The sequence below is a fragment of the Urocitellus parryii genome, chromosome 5, assembly GCF_045843805.1.
Source record: "Urocitellus parryii isolate mUroPar1 chromosome 5, mUroPar1.hap1, whole genome shotgun sequence".
Lineage (NCBI taxonomy): Eukaryota > Metazoa > Chordata > Mammalia > Rodentia > Sciuridae > Urocitellus > Urocitellus parryii.
Window position 1 is genome coordinate 187,705,789 of NC_135535.1, and position 19,823 is coordinate 187,725,611.

The following is a 19,823-nucleotide window of genomic DNA, read 5'->3' on the forward strand; positions in this document are numbered from 1 at the left end:
TTCATTTAATAAGATAGCTAGATTAAAATAACAGCCATTATGTGTTACATCTTTTCCTGAACATATACCCTTTCCTCTACATTGTTATCCATTTTAGGGGCCAAGACAATGAGTCATTCTTTGGATTTTTAAATTTCTTCAACTCTACTAGCTGGTCACTTTGGGCAAATAATTTTATTTTTCTGAGGCTATTTATTATTTTTGTAAAATAGGAATAATACTAGTTGCCTGACTGAGCAGTTTTAGGAAGCAAACAAATAGTCCATGGAAATAATTAGTTTTGCGTAAGACACAATGCTTTTCTTTCCTTCATTACCTGTCAATCCCATAAAATGGATTTGCAGGCAATTTCCATTTCAATTCAGTCATGGAAAATTTAAAAAATTCTTTTTCCACCTCCTGAAATTCAGGATCTCAGCTTATCAGTGTCAAAGCCCAGGCCAGCTACCTCTTCTACCTCATGTGACTGGTTGCTATGCAAGTGACCTTTGTGCTGCTGGGCTGTGGGTAATGTGTTCTTCACCACTAGAATGAGTCTTCTTGGAAATTTGGGTTGCAGTGGGGAGAGCTCACAAATTGTTCTTTGCCTCTAGGTATCCTGTTCTTATTAACTGCTAGTTTTCAGAACTTGGGTAAAATCTCATAGTTAGGGCCAGGCAAAGTGAAGTGTTTTGCAAAATTTAGCTGGCACTTACTCTCAAGGAGATGCAAGATCTGAACATATAACTTTTTCTTCCTATCTGCTGTATCATGGAAAAGTTTGGCCCTATTAAAGGAAAAAAAAAAAAAGCCATACTCACTCTGTACTCACTATACAAAGATGTGACCAATTGTCTTAAGTAAAGAAGGGAGGATTGAGGGTGGAAAAGAAAAAAAACGTGTTATTTTGGTCGATTTTTTATCAAACTCCCTTGCAATGCATGTTGGGGCTTCAATGTCCATCCTTCACAGATTCTTGACGTGGAGGAGGCCCCACCAAAGATGGCACTCGAATGTTCAAAGCAAAGTGGGTACTTTTCAGGGTTTTGCTTGGTTTGGTATTGCTTTTGTCCTTATTCCTGGGCTTCCGAATCTGGGGTTCTGTCTCCCTGGGTTAAGTTATCCTAGCTCTTGCCCCAGATCACCGCCCCTTCTAACCCGCCGGAGACCAGCCTTTCAAAAATTGAATTTGGGGCAGGAGGGCTCCTGAGCGCAGCTGTCCCTGGAGCCGGCGGCGGCGGCGGCGAGCCACCTGGTTGCGACTGTGAGCGCTGGGCGCAGGGCAGACACCTAGACGCCATGTCTGTGGATACGACCAGGTCCTTGGGGAAAGGTGAGTCCTCCCGATCGACCCTGGCCCGCAGACAGGGGGAGCCAGGTGACTGGGCTGCTGGCTCTGGAGAGAGCTGACAGGTGTTAACCTGTAGGTCAGCGGAGCTAGGAGGAACTTGGAGGGCTCCCCTGCACCAAAGCCACGTGCGAAACTGTCCCCTGTGGGATTTGGGAGACTGAGCGCAGAGCTTTGGAGGGGAGTGAGCCCCTCTCCTCACCGAGCTAACCCTCCTCTGCGTCCTCCGCCCCTCCCCGCCCTGCAGGAAGCTGTCCCCCAGGGCCAGTACCTGAAGGTACAATCCGCGTCTACAGCATGAGGTTCTGCCCCTACTCGCACAGGACACGGCTCGTCCTCAAAGCCAAAGGCATCAGGTGAGGAGCTGGAGCCAAGGCTGCCCTGATGAAGCCCAGCGCTCCACAGGCAGGGGGGGATATTTACAATCCAGGGCACCCTCAGATTTTAGACGGGGCTCCCTGTCCTTTTCTCTGGAGACAAAGTAAATGAAACACCCTTAAAATGAAAGTTGGGGTTTAAATGTCCATTCTTCACAGATTCTTGATGTGGAGGTGGCCATACCACCTGTGGTACCCAAAAGTCCAAAGCGAGGGTACCTTTCCAGCCCTCCTGGAAGGCGGAGCTCTTTTCAGGGGCCTGTCCCTGCATGGAATTTTCAGACAAAGCAGAGCAAACTGAATGATTGGTGGCTTTAACAAACTGGTTCCCTCCTCCATGTTTGTTTAGGAGGGGCACAGCCAAAGCTATGTACGCCTTCTCCAGCTGCTCCCTTCCATGGGGTCCCCACCCCCACCCAGGCATCTTAGGTGGACCCTGTTCTTTATTGTGCTTACTGCATCCAACACCGATCTTTCCTCCTAGTCCCTCCGTTTCGGCCGCTGCCCCCACACTACTGTCCTCCAAAACTGTGAGCTTGGGAGGGTAGGGACCTACCCTAGAAGAGAGCCCGGCACATAGTAGGCACTCAAAAAGTGTTTCTTAAATGAAGGAATAAACCATTCCAAAAATTGAAATAGAAGGAACTGCTACCAACAGGTGTCTCTAAGGTTCCGATATAGCTGAGAAGTGGGTACCTATCCTTCTAGAAGGAATTTTGCAGATGAACTCCTTCAGGTTTGGATTGAGAAGGTTAAGCAACTTTGCTGGGATGTGGACTGTCTGAGTCCACCAACCTGAAGTTCAAAGGTAGAGAATGGGTCACTTCAGGCTCTGACTCTTGTCTCAAAGAGTCCATCATGGGGACAGGGGCATACAGCATTTTCAGATTCGCATCAGAAAATACAGAGATAGGTGCAGAGATGCTTTACATAAAATGATGTTGAGTGTATATGACATGTATTTCCAGATTCTTCCCTTTTGCTCAAATATAATTGCCTCTAAGTTTACCTGTTTTTAAAGAAAAATAATAGCAACCCAATATTTTGCCTAATTGGCAGCTTAGGAACTGATGATGTAAATATTTCTTTAAAGCAGTTTCTTCACCTTAGCACTGTTGACATTTTGATTCAGATGATTCTTTGTTGCGGAGGGGGAGGAAGGGGTGTTTTGAAAATAGTTGGATAGTTAACACCATCCCTGCCTTTTACCTATTAGATTATAGTAGTTGTTGCCAAAAAATGTCTCCAAAGGTTGCTAAATGTTCCTTGGGGAGGTGTAGTGGCAAAAGTCACCTGATTGAGCACTGCTGCTTTTAATATAATTTATTAGACCTAGCAAAGAATGTACTCATTTGCTTTCTTTAATCTTTTTAAACATTATGTGACTGTCTCTGATAACTTTATAGGCTTGAACCTCTAATAATTATAATTAAAAATAAGAATTAAAAGCTTATTGTATACTAATGTACAAAGCACTGTCCCAAATAATTCATAGTCACTTCCTTGATCATCACAACAGTGCCAAGAGATGGGGACAGTTTATCACCCTCCTTTTATAATTAAGGACACAGAGCACAGAAGGTGAGGGAGTGTGGCCAAGGTCTTGGGCTATTCTGTCCAGTTTGGTGCCTGAACTTGTACTCTTCATTGTTAACATTTTCCACAACATATCATGACATATTAACACCAGATTTGTATTTTTAAGCTTTAAAATGTCCTAAACTCTCTAATGCCATGGTTCAGTGAACAAACGCTGAGTCAGTCTGCTTGGCTCTGATCTTGACTCTGCTTGTCTTAGCACAAGGCATTGGGCACCAGATTCAACCTCCAGTTTTATTTCCTAGGAAGTGGGGAATCCCGAGGAACAAATGGGATCAGGCATAGAAAACATCTAACATCTTTTACTAAAGGAATGAAGACAGTGATGTAATATAGTTTATACAAAACTTGAACTTTTTTAAAAAAACTGCTATAATCACAAATTTTAATTTTATAATTGTTTATTTCAAGATGGGCATCTGCCTACATACACATTTTTATTCTGTCTTCTTTTGTCGTTGCTTTTTAAGACATGAAGTTATCAACATTAACCTGAGAAACAAGCCTGATTGGTACTTTACAAAACACCCTTTTGGCCAAGTTCCTGTCCTGGAGACCAGCCAATGTCAACTGATCTATGAGTCTGTCATCACATGTGAATACCTGGATGATGCTTACCCAGGACGGAGGCTCTTCCCATATGATCCTTATGAACGAGCACGCCAGAAGATGTTATTGGAGCTATTCTGTAAGGTATATTTAATTTTAAAGAGCCACTTAACTGTCTATTTTACTTTGCGTGTCTTTGCCAAATTTCAACCCATTGTAAAGTCAAATCATTGGTGAAATGGTTTTATTTTAATACCATTTGAGCCTCAGGGGAATAATTGCCATGGAATTAGAGTAGGGTCTGACCACTGATAGTAAAGATTGAAGACTTATTAACTCCTAGGTGCGTTTCCATTTCAACTGGCAGTCTTGGCAGGTCTGACTGCCACATGGTAATGACCATGTGAATTGAAGTAGGGATACTGACTGAAAACTGGTGATCCTTTAAAGAGAGTATTTTCTAAACATCATAGAGTGAGAAGATTATGCATGAAAGGGAATTGCCCTTTAAATGGGGCAAGGATACCGCTATCCAGGAAATAAGAAGAAGGGAGAAAAGAGGGCAGCTATTGATAATGAAAGAAGAGGTGTTGGAGACATTTTAAGGTAATTCTCTTTGGAAAGAAAACGATAACCAATGGTGTTAATAGTACACATAAATTGATGTCCATGCACTGCCCTAACTACTTCAGAGGCCAACTTATTTCATTCCACATCTGCTCTTTGAGATGGGTACTTTTATCATATCTATTTTTCAGATGAGAACACTGAGGCTTAGAGAGGTTAAGCATCTTCTCTAAGCCTCAGTGTACAGCATAGAAATAGCCAATCAAGTAAGGAGTGCTGAACCCCTGTTAAAGCACCTTATTTTCCTGAGTACTTTAAGAAGTGGGTTCCTGCATAACCTCGTGCCCCTCGAAGGGAGCTGGGTACTCTGATCGTGGTGTGTGGGTATTGGTCTGTTCTGTTTTGTAAAGCTCTGCTGCAGTTTTAGGCAGGTCAGGAACATGGTTCCCACAGACTGCTCCACTAAGAACCTGTGTCCTTTGAATAGGTTCCACAGTTGACTAAGGAGTGTCTGGTAGCGTTGAGATGTGGGAGAGAATGTGCTGATCTGAAGATATCCCTGCGTCAGGAATTCTGCAATCTGGAGGAGGTACAAAAAGGGGCCCCTCTCATGGTCAGGTGGATTGGAGAAAGCCATGCAGGGTCTCTGGATGGTCACTCTGACTCCTTCTACTTTAAAGGCTTATTCTTTTTGCCAGACTCTGCTAAGTACCACAGATCATCACCTTCCACTGACATGCTTTGGAATTATTCTTAAAAATCTAGTAGGAGGGTACAATTTGCACCAAGTGCTTCCTTTTCTGGAGTCACCATGTTTCCTGAGTATCTCAGAAAATGCACAGCTTTTCTGGCTTCTGCCTGGGAGGCCAGGATATTAGCTAGGGATTGTGTTTGGCTGCTGGTGGGCCTAACTATTCTGTATTTATCTTATAAAAGTTTATTCTCTCACATCAAAATGCCAGAGGTAAACCTGGCATCATGGCACACACTTGTAATCCCAGCTGCTTGAGAGGCTGAGGTAGGATGATTCCAAGTTTGAGGCTAGCCTGGACAACTTAACAAGACCCTGTCTCAAAAAAAAAAAAAAAAGATGGGAGACTGGGGGTGTAGCTCAGGCTTAGTGGTACAGCATTTGGCTAGCATGCATGAAGTCCTCAATTCAGCCCCCTGGCGCTGGGGAAAGCCACAGGTAGATAGTTCAGGGCCATTTGGTGGCTTCCTTATAAAATTACCCTGTACTGAGACTCTTTCTCTCTTTCAGTTTTCTTGTCTTTAGTGCAAGGTTTTCATCCTCAAAATGACAAGATTGCTGCTGGAACTGCAGTCATTACATCCCAATTCCAGGTTCTGGAAAGGAGAGTAAAGAGGAAAAAAAAAAAAAAGGCAAATGGTGACGCTCCTTTAAAGGACTTTTCCTTGAAAAGTGACTGCTTAAACAGGATTTAGTTGTAGGGTCCTAACTATTTTCAGAGGAGGCTGGGAAATTTGTCTTTTATCTGGGATACTCTGAATAAAGTTAGTGTTGTGTAATTAAGGAAGAAAAAGAAAGTGGGTGTGGGTGGACAAGGAGCAATCTCTGCCAGTAGATTCTAAGTAGTGGAGCTACTTACTCCTTACCTCTAGAAAAATCTGGAAGGTGGTTTTTGGCTTCCTTTATCTTTGTTCCAGAAATCGATAAATACCTTGGATGGATGCATCGTTTCTTCATTGGTAGCCAGAAAATGTATTTTTCGCCCCTGAAGGGAAGGCTGGTTATTAATACTCTTTCATTTGACCTTTGTCAAGTGAAAGCAGTATAAATTTATACACACTTCATTCCTTATCTTAGATTTGCATAATTGCAGTACTTGTGGATGATGAAGTCACCTTTTGTCTGGGGTCCTGGGCTGTGGCCTTGACGCCAAAGAGGCCTGTGATATGGGAGAAGGAGTCTTGGGTCTTAGACTGACTTTACTGGGTTCCAGAACCCTCAGCGAGAGGAGGCCTGGTGCTGGCTCCAGATCTATTTCCCTCAACTCTCCATTTAGAGGATGGCTGAACTTTGTAAAGTGCAGGTTACTGAATGATATATAAAATTATGGTGGAGGAACAGGTTTCCTTCACCTGGGGCTCTGTTCAGCACAAGGGAACCTGTATTTTTTGCCTTGCATAATGCTGCAGGTACTTGGCATTCACTGCTTCATTTGCTCTTTTCAACAACCATTTCAACCTGAATGTACTAGTCCTACTTTGCAAATTAGAGTGGCCTTATCCCCAATCATTGAGCCACATCCGCAGCATTTTAATTTTTTTTTTTTTTATTTTGAGACAGGGCTTTACTTAGTTGCTCAGGGGCTCACTAAATTGCTGAAGCTGGCTTTGAACTTGTGATCCTCCTGCCTCAGCCTCCCAAGCCTCTGGGATTATAGGCATGCATCAACCTTCATGTGTTTTAAAATGCTCATCCCAGCAACAGTGAGGAGGATGGGTAAGGGGGCCAACAGGACCACAATCAAGAGGGTTGGAGAGGGGGAGATTTTAAGAGTTAAAGATGAGATGGAACCTGGTGAAGGAGCTGAAGTTATAGAAGTTGGTTTTCAAGTTTGTGTTTGTAGCCAGTAAATGTGATGCTTTTCACTGAAAGAGGTTTGGAAGGAGGATTCATTTTGCTGTGTTTGTGGTACTGATGGGATATTCCTGGAGAGAGAGCTTAGGAGAGTGATATGGGACAATTTTACTAGCTAGGAGCATTAACCCCAAATCAGTAGGGTGGTCATAAATGTTTAAGAACCAATTCTCTGAAATAAAGAAGGGGGAAAGTCCCTGATTTTTAGCTTTTGCCAATTTCAATGGTGTAAATCCCCTCCCAAGGCTGATTTTAAGCTACCCATGTACTGCCTCTGAATTCAGAGTTGGAAAGAGGTGTGGGCAGCTGGCTCTAGTTCATCACTAATAACACATTCCACTTTATCTTTAGTTACCTGAGCCCCAGAAATACCTGTTGCTAACCACCCCAGGATCAAGTAGCTTTCACTGATGTTACTGAAGGACCACAAAATATGTAGCATTATCCTAACAGGTTTGAATGTGGTTTTTGTCCCACAGAATGTTAACAAGAATATTAGCTACAATGAAGGCAATGTCAGAATCTGAAAACATGACCAGTGGACTTGTGTTATTTGATTAATTCCTCTAAATATCAATGTATTGACTCTAAGGAGACTCTAGTGAAATTGAAACTTGTGAAATAGCAACAACCCCCGACACATAACTCTTTCACATGGCTTTGTACAATCAGGATTTTATATGAGCTAGAAATATATTGAATACCCATGGTCTTTCTGAGTGATAAATGGGCCAAGATTTCAATATACAATCTGCCATGTTACCTCCAGGCAAAATGCTGTTCACATTTTGCAATTTTAAACTCTGACACTTTTTTTTTTTCTTTTGAAATAAGTACCCTGTCTGGTTTTAAAGTTTTTTTCTTTAAAAACCCAGTTCATTAAGATTGAAGATTTATTATTACATAGCCACATTTTTTCTATAATATTTTCACATTTCTTTGAGATCTATTACCACTGCTTTTATTATTGAACCAGCAGGCTCTCCCCTTGCTTTCCTCTACTGAACATTGGCATGAGTTTTAAAACTGTTGGGATGCCCTGGGCTAAACACACTTTAAATCTATCTTCAAACAGATTTTCTAGCTTTTCTTGAATCATTAATTGAAGTGTGTGAAGTGGCACACATTTTTTAGCTTTCTTCTCTTTTTTACAGTATTACTGACTTTTCCATTTCAAAATAGGATTTGGACCAGTCTTGGTTTTGTCTTTGTGGACTTCAGTTTGACAGGACCTTTCAGGAGCTCTTTTTCACCAGGGAGTTCATTCAGAACGTTTTATGGAAGTCAAGTCCAGTGCACTGAAGGACAGGACTTGGCTGGATTTCTGTGACGCTTCACATGCTGTCTTTCACTCAGTGTCCACATTTTGGCTATGGCTTGGTTCCTTCCCAGTCATCATCAGACTCAGTACAGGAGAGTGAGAGTGAGCAGGTGACATAACCCTGAAACAGCTCACTGGGAATGAGGACCTGCATCAGCAACTACCCTTCTGATAGCCGAAGGACACCATGCTTTTGCCTCTTGGCATTCATGAACCCGCTTTGTCCTAGGTTCCTTTGCATTCCACGCTGCCAAATCTGATTACATGTTCTAGGTGCAGCACTTTACATAAGGTCAAATTTGCATAATTTGTGTGAGCATCATTCAGGAGCATCTGTGGTTACTTTCTTTTGGAGGGGAAGGTACTAGGGATGGAACCCAGGGATGCTCTCCCACTGAATTAGATCCCTGCCTTTTTTATTTTTGATTTGGAGATCGAGTCTCACTGAATTGCAGAAGCTGGCCTTGAACTTGCAATCCTCCCTACCCTTGGCTTCCCAAGCAGCTGGGGTTATAGATGTGCACCACCATGCCTGGCATACTTTGTTGATTCTAAATTTTACCTGTAATCTTCACTTTTAATCTGTCCTTTTTCCTCTCCAAAATAAAGACATTTTAGCCCATTAGGTTCTATTGTCTTGTTTTTTTTTTTTTTTTTTTGGCAGGGGGAGGGGTTTGGCACTGGGGATTGAACTCAGGGGCACTGGAACAATGAGCCACATCCCCAGCCCAACTTTGTATTTTATTTAGAAACGGGGTCTCACTGAGTTGCTTAACACCTTGCTTTTGCTGAGGCTGACTTTGAACTCTCAATCCTCCTGCCTCAGCCTCTTGAGCTGCTGGGTGGGATTACAGGCATACATCACCATGCCTGGCTGTCTTGGTGAAGTTTCACTCTTGTTCTTCTTTAATTTTTATTAATTTCAAAGTTGAAATTATTTATGTTGTTTGTTTCTCCTTTAATATCACTAAGATAGGAAGAAAAGAAAGTTTATACTTGGCTAATTCTTTATTGGAAATAATCTGTAGTCTTTTACCACAAAGTATCTACAATCTAATGTTATTTTTTATCAACTAGGTTGACACATTTATAAACTAAACCTATTGTTACTAGTATTTTTATAATAGTTTTGTTGAGATATAATTGATGTATCATGAATTTTTTTTCCTGTTTTTTTTTCTTTTGTGTGTGTGTGGTGGGGGGTGGGTAGAGATTAAATCCAGGGGCACTTTAGCACATTACCAATGAGCTACATTTCCAGCCATTTTTATTTTTTATTTTGAGAAAGGGTCTCATTAAGTGGCTGAGAGTCTTGCCAAGTTGCCCAGGCTGGCCTCTACATTGTGATCTTACTGTCTCAACTTCCCTAGTTGCTAGGATTTTAGGCCTATGCCTTTTCTTTTAATAGCCTTCTGCTATACCACGTCCCACCAAGTAAATAATAGAATAATACTTATTTTTATTATTTAAAAGCTAATTTTACTTTTCTCTAATTATAAATAAATATACTTTTGTTTTCTATCCTTTTTTGCTATGTATATTTTTATGTACTTAAAATGTGTTGCTATAAAACTTACCATTACATAAGGATTTTTCTCATATTCTGTAACCTCTATATTTATATATGTAAGGGTGCTTATTAGAGAAAAAAATATTTATGATGGCAAAAAATAGAAATCATAATATCCATTAGGTGGAGGATGGATAAATAAATTATATTCATTTTGTGGAATTCTGTGGAGTAGTTACAAATGATACTGGGGAATGACAATAGCCAGATTATATTGTTATATTATGTGCATGTATGAATGTGTAATAACAAATGCTACTATTTACAGCCAAAATGCATCAGTAAAAAAATATGAAAAAGAAATGAATGCAGTTGAGCTGGGCGTGGTGACACCTGTAATCCCAGCAACTGGGGAGGCTGAGACAAGAGGATTACAAGTTCAAGGCCAGCTGGGCAACTTGGCAAGACCCTGTTTCAAAATAAAAATTTAAAAAGGGCTTGGGGTACAGATTGGTGGTGCTTGCCTAGCATGTTTGGGATCCTGGTTCAATCCCTAGCACTGGATTGGGGTGGGGAGAATACAGTGTATCTCTGTGTACTGACATGAAAAGATTGCCTAGAAACATTTAAGTAAATCACACAGTAATACAGGTAGCATGGTCCCATTTTAATAGTCAAAACCCCCCACAATATATGTGAATATATACATGAGAACAAATGCCCAGGAAAGTGTCTGGAGGGACACATGTTGAACTCCTGATAGTGGCTTCCACTGGGAAGGGCACTGATTACAGCTCCGTTGGAAAGAGAAGTGGGTCAAGGGCAGGGAGTGGGGGAGGGAGGATCTTTGCTTTTATGCTATTTTTTGTGTTTGAATTTTTTAAAGGTAATTACAATGTATTTCTGTGTTAGATGTGTAATTTTTAAAATAGATGAAAAATCACTTTTAGTGTCTACATAATTTGCCATATGTGTAAAGCAAATAGTTGTTCATCCCACACCCTGGTTAGGGGTGTTGAAATGTTCTGAGTCCTTTGCCATTATGAATGGGGCCATGGGGAGTGCAGCTTTTTGGCTCAGAAATCGTTTTCTGTTTTAGAATATGCCATTGGGCGAAACTCTTGGGAATGGAAATACCAGATCAAAGGGGCTGCATGTTTGGGGGGTTGCAGCCATATATTATTAAATGGCTGCTCAAAAGACTTGTGATGTGTGACGTTTACACCACTCTCCAAGCAGTATATGAGAATGCTCCAGGTACCATCTCCTTTAGAGATTTCATTCACAAAGATACTTGCTTGTTTTAGAGAGCTAAATAACAATTTCTCCTTTTTGACTTCACACACACACACACACACACACACACACACACACACTGTGCTGGGGAAATGAACCCAGGGCCCTGCACGTTCAAGGCAAGCACTCTACCATTTAGCTACACTTTGAGCCCTTTGTATTACTTTGATTGCATCTGAAGTGGGAGGTTTCCCCAAAGTATGTCATCGCTTTGTATTTGGTTTTGTGAACATTGTCTCTTCAAGGGATATTGTCCATCTGCCTCTCAAGACTTTATTGATTTTCCTTGTCTATTTGTAGTAGTTCCTTTAAAAGAGTTCCTTATGTATAAAATCTACTTGTTTTAAAAACTCATTTTTACTTTAATTTATCTCTTTTATGTATATAGAAATGTAACATTTAAAAATATTGTTCTGTAAGTCTTTCCTGATATGCTTTTTTCCACTGATTTTCATGCATAGAAATCCCTCCCCCTTCAGAGAGGTGATAAATATTCGCCAAATTTGCATACGCTATTCATCACTTTACAGAATTTGACTGGCATCACCTAGTGTTACAAAGATATTTTGAACAAAATAATTAGGGCCATTAAAAGGATTATAGGATAGAATTTTCACTGCCCCTTTAAGCTCCAAATGTTGACAGGTTGTATTCTGCATCTTCATGGGACAATCTTGATCATAACTGAGGGGCAGCAGGAGGGGCAGGTTCTGCATAAACCCTACTTCTAATGCTGTTTCATAGAGGAGAAAATGATTCATTTTACTGAGGCTCTGTTCATTGGATCCTCAGCTGTCTCAGTGTAGCAGGGACCTGAATTTACATCTTGAGAATTTTCACTTATCTTTTATGAACTCAAAAGATTTATGGGAAGAAAAAAATTGAGTGCTTTGCCGTGGCATCTGGATAAGCACTTGAATTGTACTGCTCACATATTGGTAGGTGACTTCATGTTTTTGGGGAGGGTGGGCTGCTTCTTAAGAATAATTTCCAGCTGGGTGTACACACCAGTAACCCTATGGACTCCGGAGGCTGAGGCAAGAGGATCACACGTTCAAAGCCAGCCTCAGCAATTTAGTGAGGCCCTAAGCAACTTATCAAGACCTTGTCTTAAAATTAAAAAAATAAAATTAAAAGGGCTGGGGATGTGGCTCCGTGGTAAAGCTCCACTGGGCTCAATCTCCTGTACCAAAGATGATGATGATGATGATGATGATGATGAGGAGGAGGAGGAGGAGGAGGAGGGAGAGCCGACCACAATGACCATAAGGCCAGGGATTTCTGTCAATGATGATGGTAAAGGGCAGGCAGCCCCTTCAAGGTTTGAAGCTCAGTTATTGAGGCTGCACCTGAGAGTCTGAGATCTTAATCTGGAGTTTTTTTTGTTTTTTGTTTTTTGTTTTTTTTTTTACATTGTCTTGATTTAAAAAGTCTGGGGTTCGCTTCTCTTTTATGAGTTTGCTTCTGTCCTGAAAGCATTGCAGATTTCTTTTTCCTTCCTTTGAACCTACGGGAGGGAGGCACGGCCACTGCGCCGCTCCACTGATGACCACTAGAGGGAGACCCGAGTGCTTCCTCCTCCGCTCTCGCTCCTGTGGACCTGAAGGACTGACTTTCCATCTTCCTCCCGCTGGGGGCGCCCGAAGGCCTGGAAGAAGAGGAGGGGCTTTTCCAGCCAGGCCTTTCAGGTTCAGAGGGTGGGAAGGAAGAGTGCACCTTCCTCAGGCCAAAAAGGCATTGCTCACTAGTTTTCCCTCATTAAGTCTGTAGCCTTATTTTTAAGTGATTTGGAAAACAGAACATTTTAAAATAGATTTTTGTAGTTTTCCAGAACCTCAAATGCCTTTTTTTTTTTTTTTTTTTTTGCAAAATGCTTCCCTCACAATGTCTGGGACTCTAAGATAATTCTAAATGCCTGAAAAAAGTAAAGTACCAGGTTTGTATAGAAGAGAGCTCTCCTATTGGGAGTCCTAAAGAATTGCAAGAATCCTCCAAGGAGGCCTGGCCAGGGTGTTCTGCATCCCTGGGATTCATCAGTAAAGGAGGCAGAACTCTGTGCTAGTTGATGGGCAGACAGTTTTCTTTAGGAATTTTTAGATTTGCTTAAAATTGGTGGGGAAATGCTGTCTGGGGCAGGGCTCAAGGGTCTGCAGCAGTGGAGTGGGGGGCTCAGTAGCAGAGCACTTACCCAGCATGTATGAGGCCCTTTTCTGTCCACAGAACTAAAAAAGAAAATAAAAACAAAACCAAAAATAATCTGGCACTGTATTGAGAGTTCCGGCAGTTTTGATGTGGGCGGGTCAAGTTATCGCCGGCTCCGAGAGAGCTGGGGGACGTGTATTGCCCTTTGAGGGCCTGGTGAAGGGCAGTTGATCTATTTTATCCACTAGCTCACATGGATTCCACCCTCCTTGGTACTGAGAATTGAACCCAGGGCCTCGCACATGCTAGGGTCTCTACCAATGAGCCACTTTCCCAGCCATTTTAAACTTTCGAGACAGGATCACTAAATCGCCTAGGCTCAGCTTAAACTTGTAGTCCTGCCTTCTCAGCCTCCCAAGTAACTGGTATTACAGGAGTGTGCCACCATACCTGGCTCATGTTGACTTTACTGTGCTGAGTACCTTGATTATTGCTTGTATTACTTTATGAGTATTTATATAATGTCTATAAGATCATATATTTCAAGGCATACTCCTACTCTGAGTAAATAAATAGAAAACTTTAGAAATATATATTGAACAATTATCAATTACTAAGCAGTGATTCATTTATGAAATTATATCATCATTTTATCAAAGGACCCATCTGATTCCATTAAATGTCTTTGTCTGATTTACTTAACAAGGTCTTTTCCAAGAACATCCTGCTCTGTAAAGCAGAATTATACAGTTGTTCCAAAGTCCAGTGGTTTAGATTTGGTTTTCATTTGTGCCATGAGTCCAAAAACAAGTTGTGGCTCTTCATTCCAAAATCAGTGATAAAAGTTTGGGTATTTAGCTGGGTGCAGTGGTGCATACCTGAAACCCAGTGACTAAGGAGGCTGAGTCAGGAGGATCACAAGTCTAAGGCCAGCCTCAACAACTTAGCGAGGGAGGCCCTGAGCAATTTAGTGAGACCCTGTCTCAGAATAAAACGTTAAAAGGGATGGGGGTGTAGCTCAGTGGTTAAGTGTCCCTGAGTACAATTCCCAGTACCTAAAACAAACAAACAAAACACACACACACACACACACACACACACACACAGAGTTTAGACACTTATTATCTATTCCTGGGCATAAAGGGAGTTTTGAGCCTGCTGGAATCTATAAACACTGATATATTTGCTTCTTTCCCCTCTAAGCCAGATCTTGTTTATATGTGACTGAGGACACCTCTGGGTTTTTCATTGCGTAGCTTCTGCTGTCTTCATGCTGTTCTGTTAGCCTCCTTGAACAAGTGTTATCACCTAACATTTATCCAGACTTTCAGGACAACAATCCAGGGGATCTCTCTATGCCCACTGGGAAATATCAAGACGTAGACTTCAGGGCATCAAGACTTTCTTTCCCCTCGGAGAAGGGGTGGCATGTAGAGAGCTCATGATCTTTTGGCAGGAAGTATTTACTTGATTTCTGTGGATGCAGAATGAGGGGTCTCTGCTCTTATTCACTGAGCAGGGTCAGGTGGGTTTCCATGCATGCTTTGTCACTCCCTCACCAGAACCTCTGACATCCCCACCATTTTATAGATGAGGACTTTGAGGCTTAGAGGAGAAAGGAGGTAAGTTGCTCTGGGTTCCATGTTAGATCAGAGGTAAAGCCTATTATAGGACAAGGTCTGGGGGCTCTAGAGCTTCCCTTCTTAGCTACAAGCCCATCACCATGCCCCAGCCAAGAGAGCAAGCAGGCCTGGAGTGTGTCCTTGATGGTGCCATTCATTCCAGGTACCCAATTTACAGGATGCCTCTTAGTAAACCTCTGTCCCTCACTACAGCCCCAACATCTCAAGAAGGAAACACCACAGAGCTGACCTCTTTGAGTCACCTGGGCCACATTCTAAGCCCCAGCTGGGGGACGGATCTCTGGTTATGAGCTGTGTAGGCCAAAGCGAGTGGTTGCTTGATTCAGCCAGGTAACGGACACCAGGAAGAGCTGGCCCAATGACAGCCTCGCCAAGTGTGCTTGCTTTTTAGGGTTTTCAGGTGCTTTCTTTCATCGTCTTTGATGATCTGTCTGTTGAGAGAGTGTCTGTTTTCAGTAGAATCTATCTACCTGTGTTGATTTGTCCCATTTAGGAAAGAGAAATTTTATTTTAATGCAGACATTGATAATGTTGAGGGGACAGAGTGTGAAGTTCAGAGAACTCAAATAAAAGAATGATGGATAATGCTGGGATTTGAGGGAGCTGCTCTTCCTGCCGTGGCTTTGAACGGATTGAGAAGGTGAAAGAGTGAGCGGTAGGAAGGCTACGTAGGCCCTTTGTTATAGAGAAGAGCATGCTGGGAATGGGGTTCAGAACTACAGCAAGTGGGGCTCCTGACGATTCCTTCAGCATCAGGCTGAGGCTCCCAGGCCTCCAGGTCACGGGCAGCTCTGGGCTGAGGCTGGGCCTCCCGCTCTGGACCCAGCTGGTGTGTGGAAGCCCAGCACCTGGAGCAGCCTGCTCCAGACTGGGGGAGCCACTGGGCCACTGGTTGTCTGTCCAGATTCTCCAGTCACTTGAGTTACAATGTTATTCCAGTGTTGGAAGGAGGGAGGGGACAGAATGCAGCCAGGAGTGTGGCCCTAGAGGAGGTGGAAGAAACCTTAGGAAGAGGGAAGAGACAGTCTCCTAAAAATGGGAAGAAGAATTGAAGCCTCCATCTCCCTCTTTGGGAATGTATCTGATATTTATATTTAATGTCTAGAAATACGCCGGTAGAGCTGTGAATTAACGTGCTTTTGTTCCGTTTGCCTTTCTAGATTCTGGACTATCAGAACACCACCTTCTTTGGTGGGGACCACATATCCATGATCGATTACCTCCTCTGGCCCTGGTTTGAGCGGCTGGATGTGTATGGGATAGCTGAGTAAGACCCTCGACCATGTGGTGGCAAATACACTGAGTGACAATGTTTGAGATGGTCTATGTGCCAGTACCTCCCCTTGTGGGGGTGTCCCAGGATGTATAAAACCAAAGCAGATTTTCAAGCCACCCATGTGCGCGTCCTTGTTCCAAATGCACCTGGGCTTTCCTCCCACCACCTGCAGACTCAGGTGTTGCTTGCATCTCTTTGGGGAGACCCCGTAAGCAAAAGCCTCCTGTAGCGCTTCACAGCTTGCTGTCCTGCCCAGTCCCTCTGGTCCTGCTGCACTCATTGCCCAGCAGATACCACACACCTGAGTCACATCTCATGTCTATGAGGAATCTTCCCCCAGATAGGAATATCATTTTTATTTATTAATATATTTTTAATATCTTTATTTTATTTAATTTTTTTTAATGTGGTGCTGAGGTTTGAACCCAGTGCCTCACATGTGCTAGGCGAGCACTCTGCCACTAAGCCACAACCCCAGCCTAGGAATATAATTTTTAAAAGGAACACATGATTAATGTTTAAATGCATGTACAAAATCACAACCACATTCCACAGAAGGGTAGGGATGTTTAAGGCCAAAGAAATAATAGCTCTGTAGCATCCTGAGCAGAACACAGGCTTTGTCATCCCAAAGCCCAGAGAGATGTTGGATAGGCCTAGGATTTGTGTTAATCCTGCCAGATGCAGGGATGGTGCTGGACATTTCTGATGTTTGGAAATCAGTAACATAACCAACTTGGGTATTCAAACTCAACTCCAACATGTAAATGATAAGAACCTGTCTCCTCCAAAGACAGAGCATTGAACTCTAGATCAGGAAGGTTCACCACCAGTCCTGGACTGTCCCTAGCCAGTTGTTACTGTAGCATGTCACCCTGCATGCCCTTGACCTAAATTCCTTGATCCATCTTTAGAGGGCCTGTTTTCGTCAGCTCTTTTGCTGCTGTGACTAAAGGACCAGCATAACTGTAGAGGAGGAAGAGTTTATTTGAGGACTCTTGGTTTTAGAGATCTTAGTCCATAGAAGGCCAGCTCCATTCCTCAGGGCTCAAGGTGAGGCAGGACATCATGGTGGAAGTGTGGCAGAGGGAAACAGCTCCCATGGTGATCCAGAAGCAGAGAGAGAGAGAGACTTCACTTTCTAGATACCAATATATACACCAAGGCCATGTCCCAATTCCCATCTCCTCCAGCCACACCCCACCTCTTCAGTTACCACTGCGTTAATCCCTATAGGGGGATTAAATCACCGATTGGTTTAAGACTCTTACAACCCAATCACTTCTCCTCTGAACCTTCTTGCACTGTCTCCCACATGAGCATTTGGGGACCCCTCACATCCAAACCATAACAGGGCCCTCAGTATCTCCATGATTTCAAGTCTCAGGATTGTTTTATTCACTTAAAAAGTATTTTTGGAAACTACTGTTTTTATCTTTTTCAAACTCCCTGAAGTAAAATCTGCAAATGACCTAAGAATGTTTTCTATTTTTTGTTAGTAAACAAGGAAATAGACGCTTTATTTCCCCAGAGCCTCAGTCCACAAGTATCCCCCATATTATTAGAAGCAACAGATTCTGCAATTCCAAAACGTGTACAGCTATTTAAAAAAAATTTTTTTCTTCAGTTAAGTGATTATGTTCACTTAAATATGATAACTGTATTAACCATATTCCCCCCAAGAAACTCACTTTTGCTTTCTTGCAAATCTAAAAGGCAGTAAGTGTCCCTCTTCCCAGTGTCTTCCCTGTGGGACGTGCTGACCCCTCTTTCCTGTCTTGCAGTTGTGTGAATCACACCCCCACGTTACGGCTCTGGATATCAGCTATGAAGCAGGACCCCACAGTCTGTGCTCTGCTCATGGATAAGAACGTTTTCCTGGGCTTCTTGAATCTCTATTTCCAGAACAACCCTAACGCCTTTGATTTTGGACTGATTTGCTGAGGTTCATGGTCCCCCATTCAACACCCAGAATTCCCAGCGTTTTGTGATTCTGCATCAGGGATTGTCTCAGGAGTCAATCCGTCTCTCTTCCTTTTCTTTGAGGTTCCCAATAAAAATGGAAACAGAAAATGTATTCTTTCTGGTAATCATTTGTCTGACTTCTCTAGCCTGTAGCTTCTAATGATTCTGCAGAAGGTGCCCAGCCCTGATGTCCCAGTGCATTTTGGGAGCAAGTGTGTCTCTCAGATCCTTGGCCTTTGGTGCAATTGGATCTCCAGATGATTGGTGACAGTGCTGATATTGGTGTTCAGGGTCTGCCTAGGATGGACGTTTGTCACTGCAGATGGGCACCTCCTCAAAACCTCCCTGGTGAGAGGAAATCTTGAGAAGAAGGAGGGGAAGAAGAAAACACTCCAAGTCCAAATACCCTCCTTTGGACAAGTGAATGCTGTAGTCCCTATGGGCGGGCACGAGTGCCTGTCATTCTGTTCAAACTTTGGCCATGGGCCTGGGAGACACGGAGGGTCTTGTGACTGGAAAGAATTCCAAAGCAGGAAATGAAACACCCGTTTATCACTCTGGGCTAAGTATGTCAGAATTTCACTGTCATGGCTCGGGATGTCTCACCAAATGTTCTGTAACCAGCATCCTGTAGCAAAAAAACGCACACACCCCAAGTCACGGGTAAAGGTCACTCTGTGGGATTTGCGTCATGTACTCTTTCAATCTGTCCCAACAGATGCCTCCGTTTGCCTGTTGGGTACCAAGCTCAGGGTCACGTGAAGGATACAGTTGGCAAAGATGCGGGCCCTGCTCCCCCCACAGGAGCCCCTCACCTGTCTGTCATCTTGGGGTTGACCCTGGAGCTTTGGAGCTGCTTCTTTTGCAGTGAGAGGCTCTGGCTTGGCCCCACCAGAGATTTGCACAAAGACACTGAGAGCTGAGGATGCTGGGGGCACCAGCAGTTGCCCTCTGCTGGGAGTGTCCATCGCCTCCCCTGGAGGCGTCCAGTGTTATTTGTCGAAGCTTCTGATGTTTTTGGCTTGGCTCCCGCTCAGTTTGTTCCCCAGCCTCCCAGACGAGCTGAGGCCAGGCAGCAGCGTGTGTGATGTTTTGACTTGTTCCTGCCCCTTCAGGAGCTGTCCGCTGTCCCTGCCTCTGACTCAGCCCAAACCAGCCCTCCCCTCCTCCCACATCTCGGCTGGGCCCTGCCATCTGCTGGCTCTGGGCATATTTTGCCCCATGTACATAGTTACCAGGAGTCACTCCCTGCCAGCTGGACAGAGGCAAGCCTGCTTGGTGAGGCTGCCTGGCCTGCCAGAAGAGGTGCCACATGACGGGCAGTCGGCGCCACCATCTGCTCTGAAGGGCCTCGTTGCCATGGCACCTGAACGAATGCAGAGTGGAGCGTGTGAATCAGTGTTTCCCGGGATCTGTGCGTGGGAACAGGGGCATCATCTCCCGTGGTCTCTCCTGGACTCAGGGGACTGATCAGCCTTTGCAGGTATAAATCGCCCTCACTGGTGACTCTTTGGCATGGGACCGCAATTGCTTTTGATGTGACCGAAAATGGCATTCTCTGGGTGACCAAAATGAAGGTGGTCTCTTTCAGGACCCCACGTATAACTAATATAGAAAACTCGAAGAGCCTGGAAATAAAGCATGGA

General features: G+C 43.4%; 1 protein-coding gene across 1 annotated transcript; it reads left to right on the forward strand.

The window, feature by feature from the left end:
- The first annotated feature begins 1,275 nt into the window (after positions 1-1,275).
- Positions 1,276-18,156, forward strand: LOC113191430 (glutathione S-transferase omega-2). The gene is made up of 6 exons (XM_026401171.2): positions 1,276-1,312; positions 1,575-1,683; positions 3,774-3,996; positions 4,907-5,008; positions 16,097-16,203; positions 17,997-18,156. Exons 1-6 carry the CDS (start codon positions 1,279-1,281, stop codon positions 18,154-18,156), a joined length of 735 nt encoding a protein of 244 aa, XP_026256956.1. The 5' UTR covers positions 1,276-1,278.
- Positions 18,157-19,823: the final 1,667 nt, after the last annotated feature.

Coding starts and splice junctions, on each gene's coding strand:
- LOC113191430 (XM_026401171.2), top strand. CDS start 1,279: ATGTCTGTGGATACGACCAGGTCCTTGGGGAAAG. Junction 1,313..1,574: donor GACCAGGTCCTTGGGGAAAG/GTGAGTCCTCCC, acceptor CCCGCCCTGCAG/GAAGCTGTCCCCCAGGGCCA. Junction 5,009..16,096: donor AATTCTGCAATCTGGAGGAG/GTACAAAAAGGG, acceptor TTGCCTTTCTAG/ATTCTGGACTATCAGAACAC.